At 33.4% G+C, this 12,198-nt stretch overlaps 1 protein-coding gene across 3 annotated transcripts in view; it reads left to right on the top strand.

The window, feature by feature from the left end:
• LOC100202366 (ARF GTPase-activating protein GIT1) overlaps positions 1–12,198 on the top strand; it is a 63,866-nt gene that overhangs the window by 22,769 nt on the left and 28,899 nt on the right. The window contains exons 9-11 of one of the 3 annotated variants that reach the window (XM_065808195.1): positions 5,345–5,462; positions 6,113–6,180; positions 6,403–6,525. In XM_065808195.1, the coding sequence (XP_065664267.1) occupies positions 5,345–5,462; positions 6,113–6,180; positions 6,403–6,525 (309 nt within the window). The remainder of the gene's footprint in view (positions 1–5,344; positions 5,463–6,112; positions 6,181–6,402; positions 6,526–12,198) is intronic. The other 2 variants (XM_065808196.1, XM_065808197.1) reach the window with 2 other exon arrangements.

Consider the following 12,198-nt stretch of genomic DNA (forward strand, 5'->3'; position numbering starts at 1 on the left):
AGCAAGATGAAGGAAGCGAATTCCAAAGAACTGATGTTCGAGGAAAAAAACTAGACGAATAAGCGTTTTTGGAGCACTTAGGAACAGTCACAGAAAAAGGATGACACTTAATTGAATGATGAGTAACACGAGAATGAATTTTAGTAGATGGCACAAGAGACGCTAGCTCTTTAGAGCAGTGCCCATTATAGTATTTGTAGAAAAGAGAAAGAGAAGCAACATTACGACGATGTGATAATGGTTGAAGGTTGGCTGCAAGAGCAGGTCCAACTATGTTTACAATGTGTTTTTGCACCTTGTCTTAAAGAGAAAGGGCATCATTAGAAGATCCGCCCCAGATATGGCAACAGTATTCCAAACAAGGCCGGATTTGAGATTTATAGAGATAGAGAATAGAATCCAGAGTAAGAAAGTGGCGAGCTCGATAAAGAGATGCAACCTTAGCAGATGCTAATTTTGCAACCGATTTGATATATGGTTTCCAAGAAAGATTGGAAGTAAGAGTTAATCCTAGAAGATGAAGAGTAGGTGACTCATCGAGTACATCACCGTTCATAAATATAGGAAGATCTAAATTATTGCGATAACGATTGGCTGAAAAAAATTGAGTTTTATCTGAATTAAAGTTCACAAGCCACTGTGAGCCCCATGCTGTAGCAGAAGTGAGATCCTTTTCAAGCTCAAAAGCCCCCTCCAGGCAATCAGAGGGTGTTGGTTTCTTATCACGACAAGAATAAATGGTAGTATCATCAGCAAACAATGCCACCTTAGATGTGAGAATATCTGGAAGATCGTTAATGTAAATTAAAAAGAGTATAGGGCCGAGGATAGAACCTTGAGGAACCCCTGAAGTTACAGAATAAGAAGAAGAGTGTTGTCCATCAAGGACAACTTTTATGCTACGATTGGAAAGGAAGGATTCAATGATCTTAAAGATGTTGCCGGATACACCATAAGAAAAAAGCTTATGGAGAAGACCAGCATGCCAAATTTTATCAAACGCTTTTGAAATGTCAAGAGCGATGGCCTTAACCTCTCCACCTTCATCTAATGCACGATAAAACCTGTCAGTTATTACTGTTAGCAAATCAGCTGTAGAACGAGAAGATCGAAATCCATATTGATGGTCAGAAAGTAAGTTATTAGATTCAAGATGAGAAATTAAGTGTTTGTTAATTAAAGATTCAAAAACCTTGCTTATGATAGGAAGAAGACTTATGGGACGGTAGTTAGACGAATCAGATCGCTCCCCAGAATTTTTGAAGATAGGGATAACAGATGCAGCTTTCCAGCAGGCTGGAAAACAAGACTCTGATAAGCACTTGTTGAATAGTTTTGAGAGTATAGACGACAGCTCCGGAGAACACTTCTGCAAGACAATAACAGGTATGTTGTCTGGGCCACAAGCTGTAGAAGAGTCTAGGAAGGAGATCATTTTAGATACAGATGCTGGAGTGATATGAATGTCAAGCAATGGATCAACCTTTTTGTTGGCAATATCAGGTAGAACGCAATTAGTGGAATCAAGAGATGATATTGATGAAAAGTTTTTAGCAAACAGTTCGGCTTTGTCTTTAGGTGAGGTGACAAAGTCTGAACCATACAAGAGAGGTGGAATTATAGATTTGCCCTTATTATTGATATTATTAAAGATTCTCCAGAAGTCACGAGAGCCTAATTTTTGAGATGATATACGAGATTTCATGACCTGAGAATAGCGGGTTTTGGCGTTAGACAAAACCTTTTTACAGTTGTTTCTAGCAGTAATAAACAGACGTCTGTTTTCTGGAGAATTGTTTTGCTGATAAATGTGGAAGTAACAGTTTCGATTGGCAATCGCAGCAGCACAGTGTGAGGAAAACCATGGAGGAGAGTGAGGCTTGACCTGGAATCGTCGAGAGGGAATAAAAGATTCCATGCCAGCCTGAATCCACGAAGTTATGTAAGAAGCACATTTGTCGACAGGAAGTTGAAAGATTTCTACCCAAGGATCAGAAACAAGACATAAGAATTCATAAGAATTCACCTGTTTGTCGTTTCACGACAAACAGGTGAATTCTTATGAATGTAAATGCCCAGGCCAAGCATGTGACTATTGGAGTCTTTACAAATCAGAGGAAGATAACCATCAACACTAAGATCACAAGATGAGACAGCCGAACCCAAATTAGTCTCACAAAGAGCAAGTAGGTCTGGTGAACTTTGCAAGAGATAAGACTCAACAGAAGAAAAGTTACTTCGAAGACCACGAATATTAGTGAATGATAGGTTTAGAGAACTTGGTGATGATGATGGTTTTTTGTGTTTTATAGTTTTTGGTACTTTATTCATTTTTAAATTAGATTGAAGAAATTGACTCAAAGCATAGATAGTACTCAGAACACTGTTTAATAGCCCAAGCAATTGCCTCATTACTACTAATAAACCCTAAGCCGTAACAAAGGGCTCCAAATGTGGCCTCCGCAATGCACACCAAAGTACAAACAGGGACACCATCCATACACAACATGGCACTGTCAATACTTTGATATTTTTCAGCTGTTGATGGAATCAGCCTCTCTGAGAGCTACCACAGAGTTCGGGAAACCTGACTACCAGCCGGCCTCAGAACCATAAAACTGAGTTTTAGAGCTGTACCCTCATTAGAAGATAATAGAATGAGTTGCCTAGTCATAAAAACAGAGACACAAGCAAACCCATGCATTGAGTCAAGAAGATCCAGCATTCAACATCCTAAACTGGAAACAATGTATTAAAAATACATCTGCGCCAGCCTAATAGATGAAGAAGGGGTGCAAGGCTGGTCAACAGATAGAATCTGTTTACCCCTTAAGTCTTTGCCAAGGAGGCCTTCTACAAGACAGTAGCTGGGTGCATTTAACATCTGCCCAAGATGAGTATTTTTATCGAGACACCATCTCTAGCCTTTACTCAACCAAGAGCCCCAAGGCAAGGGGTGTTTTAAGTCGGAGTTGGCATCTCCTAGCCTTTGCCTAAAAAGGCGTATCCTACAAGGCAGCAGGACATGAAGCAGATTGTACTGGTTACATGTTACCAGTAGCAGGATAACCTGATCTGACAAAAAGTTACTCTAGCACTGGGTAAAAACAAAGAAAAACATCTTTTGTTGAGGATGACCATTGAGCCATTTGGTGTGATAAGTATTATAATTTTTATTAACAACATTGGCTGAGGGATGGGGGAAAAGGGTTTGGTCTCTTTGATCAGAAACTACATCAAAAAAAATTTCAGTGTAAAAAAAAGATTATGATTGTGTGAACAGGTGCTAAGCAAAAGTAAATAAAGGGATAATCAAAGAATTCTAATCTAATATTATGACAAATATGTAAATTGATACATAAGTATATGCCCAGGCCATGTATATGATGTATATGACTATTAAAGCTTTTACTAAGCAACAGATAATAGCCATCAATACTGAAGTACAAAGATAAAACAGTCAAATTTAAATTGGTCTCACTAAGACCAAGTAGGTCTATTAATTTATGCAAGAGATAAGATTCAACAGATAAAAGTTACTTTGACGACCATAAATATTTGTATAGGGTTAATTTGAACAATTTAATTGTAATGGTTTTTTTTTGTTTAATATTTCTAGGTATTTTATTCATATTTAAGTTTATAGGAAGTTTGACTCAACTACAAATAGTGCATGACACTTTAAGCAATAAGCTATATAGTTGCTTCATTTTTTCTAATCAACCCAGAGTTGTAACAATGAGATCCTTTTGTGTTCTCCACAATCCACACTAAACACACTAACATGACACTTTCAATGTGCAACACGACACTTTTAATATTCTAATATTTTACAATAGTTGATGGAATCAGACTGTCTATGTTCTTTAAGAAACCTTTTTACCAACTGACTTCAGAACCATTATACTGAGTTTTTGTGCTCTACCCTCTTTAGAATGAAAAAAAAAGAAGCTGCCTTGCCACTTACAAAAAGACACAAGCAAAAATCCATGAGTCTTTATATATGATATATTCTTATTTATCCTAACAATGCTAGAAAATAATTTTACAAGTTTATGTTAACGAATCCTATAAGGCAGCAGGGTATGATACAGCTTGTACTGGATTATGTTGTCAGTAGCAGGATGATCATGTCGATCCTAATTCTGACCTGACTTTTGATTATTGAAAGAACACAAATGAACTAGAAATGATTATTTATAACAAAGACACTACCTTAAAGGGATCCAAAACCTCCGAGACATGCTGTGTTCATATTAAAGAGAATGATTAAAAAAACAATGTTTGGGCTAAACTTTTCTGATTAAAACAAAAGAATAAATGCATACCAAGAAAAACTAACTTTTTTGTTTTAGCCGAAGATCGCCTCCGTTTTGTTGTAGGCCAAATAGTCTTCATAATATACACTGCAATCTACAGACTTGATAATTTATCCAAGCGCATTTTATTGTACATGATGTCATTGTTTGTGTACATAATCAATCTTTTAAACAAACAAAAAAATCAATGACCTCATGTACTAAAACTCATAGGAATAAATTGCGCTTGATTAAATTATCAAGTCTGTAGATTGCGGAGTACATTATGAAGACTATTTGCCCTACAATAAAATAAAGAGGGCAAGCTTCCACTAAAACAAAAAAGTTAGTTTTTCTTGGTATGCATTTATTCATTTGTTTTAATCAAAAAAATTTTAGTCCAAACGTTTTTTTTATCATTCTCCTTAATAGGAACGTAACATGTTTTGGAGGTTTGGGATCTCTTTATAACAAAGTGATAAATAAAAGTGGTACAAATCAGCCAAATCAATGACTATAATTCTTTAAACTATATAATAATGGGGAGTTGTAAATTAATATTGTCAATATTATATTACTTTTTATATAATATTATTTTGTGAAATAATTAATAAATAATCAATATTATATTATTATTAATTAGTATTTAATTTAGTATTTATTAATTAATTTTTTATATCAATTTATAATTCTAATGAGTAATATTAAAGGATGCTTTTGAAATGGCTATTTATATTACATAGAATGAAAATCAGAGTTATGAGAATAATTTAAAATAAACATCATTATGTGAATAATTAAAAGATAAAATTTAATATTGAATATATATATTTTTGATAAAATCTCAAATTAAAACTCTCAAGAGTTAAAAACATAGTTGATAAGTTGATTGATACATAAACATAAGGATTGAAAAGGCGTTCATAATATAAACTGAAAATCAAAGGTTGACTAGTGTTAAATGTATTATCTTGTTGTATTTTTTTTATTCAACTATTTTGTTATGCATTTGTTATTATTTTGCTATTATTGTATTGCTGTTTTAGGGTAGACAGAAATTAGCTCGTTTCAACGCATTAGAGTTTGCAACACTGATTGTTGATATTTTACATGATGCAAAGAGGCGAGAAGGTCTAAATGTTGATTCTAACAGCCAATCAGCAGGTTTTGTAGTACTTTCCCAATATAATTTTTCCAGAATATATGACATGAAATAAGTTTTACTTTGAATATCAGATTTATTATTTATTTTATACAGAGCAGTACGATGTAAATAAAAAACTTTATACATAGCTTTATCACTTCAGAATGTTTTTTCATATGGGAATAGTTGAGTATAAGTAAAGAAAAAACTTTTTTTGAACTACAAAATAGTAGTACAAAATAGAACTACAAAATAGTAGTACAAAAGTAAGTGATGAACTTTTTCGAACAAAAGAGTACAATGTAAATAAAAAACTTTATACATAGCTTTATAACTAAATGCTTTTTTTATATAGAAATAGTTGAGTACTATCTAAATAATAAACCTTTTTTGAACAACAGAGTAAAAAGTAAATTTAATATTTTTTTGAACAACAGAGTAAAAAGTGACTTTAACTTTTTTTTAAACAACAGAGTAAAAAGTGACTTTAACTTTTTTTGAACAGAGTAAAAATAATTTTTTTTCAACACCAGGGTACAATCTAAATAATAAAGATTTTTTACACAAAAGTGTGTACAAAGTAAATTACAAAGTTTTTTTGAACTACAAGTACAAAGTAAATAATAAACTTAATACATAGCTTTATCACTACAGAATATTTTTTATACAGGAATAGTTGAAAAATTAAAACCCATGGTTGACCCTGATTATGATGAAATTATGGAAGATAACAAAGAAGTAAGAATTTATTTTTAATGTTAGTTTTATGTTTCTTTATTTAAGTTCTTTATTTTAAGTATTATTTAAGTTCTATATTTATTTGTATTTGTTTGTATTTATTTGACTTCTATTTGTTTAATTTTAGTTGTTTTTTTAAGATAAAATAAAATTAAAATTGGTTTATTAAAACACGAAAGTTGTGGTAAAGTTGTTTCTTTTAAGAGTTATTTTCACTAACAGCAGGCTACCAGTGATGATGCTTCTTCTTTAACAACTATTAATGATGAGGCTTTCATTGATACTAACCGAACTTTGCTAACTAATTCTACTGAGCTTGGTTGTAATCCACTAATAAATAATGAGGTAATTGAAAACAATATACTTAAATGGTTTTAATCCACTAATAGTAATTAATTTCTTATAAGTAATTCACTTCGCTGTTTAATTTTAATTTTTTTAAATTTCTTTAAAAGGTTTATTAACTTCAGCTAATGTTGTGTAAATAAATAATTTGTTTTGCTTTATCATAGTTTCTATTAACTTAAGCGAACATTGTGTAGATAATTTATTTTGCTGTGCAATGGTCTTGTTTTTAACAGTTTGTGTTTTAGGGTAACAAAAAGTATTTTTTTTTTAAAAAAGAGAGCAGCTTTCTTTCTTGAGCTCTTGGTCTTAGAGAGGTGATCTCAAAATAATCTTTTTACATTTTTTTACATTTTTGATAATTAAAAAAAAAAAAAATCATTGTTTATAGCTATATTGAACTCAGGAACTTTTAAATGGATCTTGTAAGTTATCTTTGAAAAAACTTAATATTAATGCATTTTTCATTAGTTCAGAACAATTGACTCTTCTATGATGCTCTCTCTCCCTTCTAGATAAGGTCCATAAATCTATTTTAAACAGTTGGATATTTGCAAAGCTTGAGCCTCTCTCCCATTGTCGTAAAGTTTTACCTCTTTCTCTTTTCTACAAATAACAGGTGATAACTAAAAAATGAGAATTTTCATATCAGGCTATAATAAAAACAAATATTTAGAAAATGAAAGTTATATTTATTTTAATTAAAGGTACATCACTTATCTTTAAGAAAAAATAATGAACATTCGAATATGGTCCATCATCAGCAGTTTGATGTAGTTTTGTCATAATGTTGGAACAGGAACATTGTACAGTATTTATATCAATTTGACGAATACATCTTTTGATTTGGGTAATCAATTGTTTGCAATTCTTAGCTCTCCAGTTGCTTTTGTATACTAATGAACTCAAATATCTAAAGAAATCTTCAATTGGGCAACACTGAGGCAAGTTTGTCGGATTGCGGTTTTTTGGTACATATGGAATGTTTTGGCTTTCCAAGAAGACTTGTGTTTTTTTGGCATAATGCAATAATGCTTTATCTGGCCAAATCAAGTAATTGCCATCTAAATGATATTTTTGAAGAAATGGAATCAATATTTTCTTCAAACATTGATTTTGGTATACTTCTTGATTAATAGCCAAACCACTTGGCTTAAACAATGGCTTGGAAATTCACCTCCCAGATATGGCAATGTACAGCATCACTTTCTGTTTAAACTTGCGTTTATATTTGTATTTTACTTTTGTTGTAGAACTTTTATCTGCATAATATCAATCATTTCCTGGAACTTGTGTTTTGAAGAGGGGGAAATAAACTTTCATCATCCAAAACAAAACATTTTTCAAAGAAATTTTGGGTCATCCAGCGGCATTGAGATTTCATGATTGATATTTGTTGCTCAGTGTATTCCGGTGCTCATGTTTTTATTTGGCAAACTATTCCTTGTTTTTTTCAACAATTTGCAGATATAAGGCTACATACACTTGAACTTTTCTGCAGCATCTCGTTGACTTATTGAATCATTGTTGTTAAAAGCACCGTGAAGCAAACAAAGTCCCTTCTTGTTCATTATTTTAGCTGCTCTTCCACTACCACTTTTATGATTGGTTGTTAAGGATGCCAAAATACAGTAAATAGTCGAAACTGGAGCATTTTCGTTTTTCGGGAAATGATTCACAGTAAACTTTTTTCCAAGATTTTCCTGTATTTGATAGAACTGTACAATGTGCTAGCATAGTACATCTTGTTTTGACGGCATTTTAAACACAACTGAATTAGCTGATGCAAAACAAAACATATGATAAGTTTGTAAACAGAGAGAGTATAGTTTCACTAGGAGTGCTTTTCTTTTTTTTGACTTTAGTTTGATTTCAGAGGGTTAGAATTATTCTCATTTTTTAGCTATCACTAGATACTTTCATGGTTGCTGATCAAAGGAGCTATCATCTCAAGTTCCATAGACTAAAACCTATGATCACCATGATCATCCTGTTACTGATAACCTATAATCCAGTACAACCTGCCTCATGTCCTGTTGCCTTGTAGGATTTGTTAACATAAACCTGTAAAATTGTTTCCTTGTATTGCTAGGATAATAAAGACTATATCATATATAACTCATGAATTTGTTTGACTCATGAATTTGTTTGACTCAGCTAAGTCTCATTACAATGCAGTAGTGGTGTAGTGGTAGAGCGCTCACTTCATAAGCGAGAGGTTCCGAGTTCAATTCCTACCACGTCCCTGGTAGTACCGCGCTCGACTTGTTTCTCCCCCAGCAGCCTTGTTTGTCAGGGTTGGTATTTTGGAGTTATAGAGTTGAGAAAGGGTTATAACCACAAGTAGCCTCCTCATCTTTAGTGGCCTTCTCGGCCTTATTTTGGTGAATTACAAAAAAAATTTTTTTACTGTATCTGTCCCTGCATGCTTTGAAAACATTCATCTAGTTTTTTTCCTTGCACTTCAACCCTTTGAAACTCTTGCCTATCATCTTGTTTTCCTGACTCATACAAACTTCAACATTTTTAGTCTTTTGTCAACCGTTGCCTTTCTCTATAATTCTGTCCTTTTATTCTAGTAACCCCCAACTTAACTGCAGTTGCTTGCAGCCTTGTTGGTAGTGAATTAGTATAAAGAAAAAAACAAAAAAAAAGAAGAAATAAAAATCATGTGTTTATTTGTGCCACAATGACACTTATAAGTAATTTCAAAATATAATTTTAGTTCCTTGAAATTTTAATTTTTTACTAATTTTGAAATTTTGACAGGTTATCAAAATATATGATACAATATATTTAATAGTTAATCATATCTATATACAATTAATAAAAAATGCATAACAATTTGTGATATGTGACATTAAATTCTTATTGTTAGCTTTTTGTATTAAGGGGTAAACAGATTCTATCTGTTGACCAGCCTCACACCCCTTCTTCATCTATTAGGCTGGCACAGATGTATTTTTAATACATTGTTTCCGGTTTAGAATGTTGTATGCTGGATCTTCTTGACTCAATGCATAGGTTTTGCTTGTGTCTCTGTTTTTATGACTAGGCAACTCATTCTATTATCTTCTAATGAGGGTACAGCTCTAAGACTCAGTTTTTATGGTTCTAAGGCATCAAGGTATTAACAGTGCCATGTTGCACATGGATGGTGTTCCTGTTTGTACTTTTGGAGTGCATTGTCAAGGCTACATTTGGAGCCCTTTTTTACAGCTTAGAGTTTATTAATAGTAATGAGGCAATTGCTTGAACTATTAAACAGTGCACTGAGTACTGTCTACGCTTTGAGTCAAGCTATAAAGTACTAAAAACTATTAAACACAAAAAACCATCATCATTGCCAAGTTCCTAAACTTATCATTCGTGGTCTTTGAAGTAACTTTTCTTCTGTTGAGTCTTATCTCTAGCAAAGTTCACCAGACTTACTTGCTCTTTGCGAGACTAGTTTGAGTTTGGCTGTCTCATCTTGTGATCTTAGTGTTAATGGTTATCTTCCTTTAATTTGTAAAGACTCCAATAGTCACATGCTTGGCCTGGCCATTTACATTTGTAAGAATTCACCCTTTTGTCGGGAAACTAGGTTTGAATCCGTTGACTATTCTTTTATGTGCTTTCGTTTAGTACCACTTCAGTCTATCGTCTTTCTCTTTGTTCTATATTGCTCTCCTTCATCTCAAGACTGCACTCTTTTCGATGTTATTTCTGATCAAATTGGCCGAGTCCTCTCTCTTTATCCATCAGCCAATATCCTTGTTGTTAGTGACTTCAATGCTCATCACACTGAATGACTTGGCTCTAGTGTCAGTGACTCTGCAGGCTTTAAAACCTACAACTTTTGCCTTTCTCAATCTCTAACTCAAATAGCCAACTTTCCAACTCATTTTCCAGACAACCCGAATTATTTACCATCTCTACTTGACCTGTCTTGTTTCTGATCCTAGTCAGTGCTCAGTTTCTCCACATTCACCCATAGGCACTTCTGATCACAGTTTGATCTCTCTAAAACTATTATTTCATTTTTCTTCATCATCTGAATTCCCCTATCATCATACTTCTTACAACATAAAAGCTGACTGGAACGCTTTCCGTGATTTTCTTTGTGATTGCCCTTGGGTAGAAATCTTTCGTCTTCATGCTGATTAATGTGCTTCTTATGTAACATCTTGGATTCTGGCTGGCATGGAATCTTTTATTCCCTCTCAACGATTCCACATCCAGCCTCACTCATCTCCATGGTTTCTCCAGAAAACAGATTTACTATTGCTACAAACCATTGTAAAAAGGTTTTGTCTAACGCCAAAGGCCACTATTCTCACGTCAGGAAATCTTGTATTTTATCTCAAAAATTAGGCTCTCGTGACTTCTGAAGAATTTTTAACAATATCCACTAGTTGCGTTCTACCTTATATAGCCACAAACAGGTTGATCCATTGCTTGACATTCGTATCACTCCAGCTTCTGTATCAGCTGGAGTGATACGAATGTCAAGCAATCTGTATCAGTGATTTTCTGCTTAGACTCTTCTACAGCTTGTGGTCTGGACAACATACCTGTTGTAGTCTTGCAGAAGTGTTCTTCGGAGCTGTCATCTTTACTTTTTAAACTATTTAACATGTGCTTATCGGAGTCTTGTTTTCTAGCATGCTGGAAAGCGACAACTGTTATCCCTATTTTCAAAAATTTTGGAGAGCGATCTGACTTGTCTAACTACCATCCCATTAGTCTTCTATCAATCATAAGCAGGGTTTTTGAATTTTTAATTTACAAACACTTCATCTCTTATCTTGAATCTAATAACTTACTTTCTGATCATCAATATGGATTTCAATCTTCTTGTTCTACAGTTGATTTGCTAACAGTGATAACCGATTGGTTTTATCATACATAATTTTTTTTTTGTATTTATTTGAATTTTCATGCTATATTTTTCTATACAATGTTATATCCGAAGATATTGTACCATAGGAATAGCCACAAATAGTCATTAAGACTAACCCAAAGTAGCGTCTGTTATATTTTGTTCTATTATTTATTGTTTGCATACCTAAGTACTACTTAAGCGCTAAGTTGGCGGTGGCAGGATTTGAACCGATATCGTACAACAGCCCGGGTTTTAACTTTTCGTTTGATGCTCTAACCAACTGAGCTATCCAGCCACAATTAGATAGAGGTTGAGAGGTTAAGGCTTTAACTCTTGATATTTCTAAAGCATTTGATAAAGTTTGGCATGCTGGTCTTCTGCATAAGCTTTCTTCTTATGGTGTATCAGGTAAAATCTTTAAGATTATTGAATCCTTTCTCTCCAATCATAGTATAAAAGTTGTCCTCAATGGACAGCACTCTTCTTCGTATCTTGTAACTTCAGGGGTTCCTTAAGGTTCTATCCTATGCCCTATACTCTTATTAGTTTACATCTATCTCCCAGACATTCTCGCTATTAACAACTATCATCCAGACATTCTCACATCTAAGGTTGCATTGTTTGCTGATAAATACTACCATTTATTCTTGTCTTGATAAGAAGCCAACACTCTCTGATCACTTCAAGGGGGCATTTGAGCTTGAAAAGTATCTCACTTCATGCCACAGCATGGGACTCACAGTGGCTGGTGAACTTCAATTCAGATAAAATCCAATTTTTTCAGCCAATCATTACCGCAATAATTT

The sequence above is a fragment of the Hydra vulgaris genome, chromosome 10 (genome assembly GCF_038396675.1).
Source record: "Hydra vulgaris chromosome 10, alternate assembly HydraT2T_AEP".
NCBI classification, from domain to species: domain Eukaryota; kingdom Metazoa; phylum Cnidaria; class Hydrozoa; order Anthoathecata; family Hydridae; genus Hydra; species Hydra vulgaris.